The following is an 862-nucleotide window of genomic DNA, read 5'->3' as shown; positions in this document are numbered from 1 at the left end:
TGGAAGAGGACCTCAAGATAGCAATATCGTTGTCCTGAGTACGAGAGTTGTAGTTGGGGTGCCTAATGATTGAGTTAGTGTTGTGGACGACACCGCCGCTGTTAGCGTTAGTTGATCCGACACGGATGCGCCACATATTAGCTGTGTCCCCACTGTAACAGAAATTCAGTTATTAATATTCAAACTATTACATTTAATTTATACACTTTTGTTAAAATTATTCATTTATTAGTTACTTACATGAAACAATGAGCAGCAGATAGGATAGATCTATTATTTAAGATGGTTCCACCACACGCTTGCCAGAAGGTCGAACCACCCCATGAGTACAGCAAGGCAGCTGCATATGGATACTGAGAAATGTTGGTTGTTGATCCACCAACGATTCTTTGAGGATTCCTCGGACCAGCTATAATAATAACATAACTTTTTACAATTGCTAAAAAAATTTAAACAGTAACAGTAAATAGTTCCCAAGTAAACTTTATGAATCCATTTATTTTTATAAACAGGAAATATTATTTTGGATATTTTTCTCACCTGCCACCACAGCTAGGCCTACCGTCAACAGCAGAACACTGGTACGCATTGTCGACCTATGAGTAACTTTTTACTAAACGCAGTTTGTCCTTATATTTATAACATAAGTTAGTTACGAAATTTCCGATACGGTCAGATAAAAATAATTCTAAGATAACTTTTTAAACTAGCCAAATAATAATCATTAAACTTGTTTTGTTTAGACAACGGTTCTAATTTAGCTCTGTCCTTTTTCTATGTCCACCTATCTATAATTCAATGCTGAAAATTTTCCAATTCAGTCCTTTTTTTTATTACGTGTCCGTGTCAGCCTTTTTCTATA

General features: G+C 35.4%; 1 protein-coding gene across 1 annotated transcript; it reads right to left on the bottom strand.

Moving 5' to 3' along the window:
- Positions 1–4: 4 nt before the first annotated feature.
- Positions 5–590, bottom strand: LOC106119531 (trypsin, alkaline B-like; the record flags this gene model as incomplete). Its single annotated transcript, XM_013314577.1, has 3 exons — positions 541–590; positions 241–409; positions 5–152 (listed from the first exon to the last, which is right to left on the bottom strand). Coding segments are annotated over exons 1-3 (366 nt in total), but the record flags the coding sequence as incomplete, so codon positions are not given.
- Between the last annotated feature and the right edge of the window lie 272 nt (positions 591–862).

The sequence above is a fragment of the Papilio xuthus genome, unplaced genomic scaffold (genome assembly GCF_000836235.2).
Source record: "Papilio xuthus unplaced genomic scaffold, Pxut_1.1 DF829247.1, whole genome shotgun sequence".
Classification (NCBI taxonomy): domain Eukaryota; kingdom Metazoa; phylum Arthropoda; class Insecta; order Lepidoptera; family Papilionidae; genus Papilio; species Papilio xuthus.
Note: the sequence above shows the minus strand (reverse complement) of the source record. Positions and strands in the feature narration are given on the sequence as shown.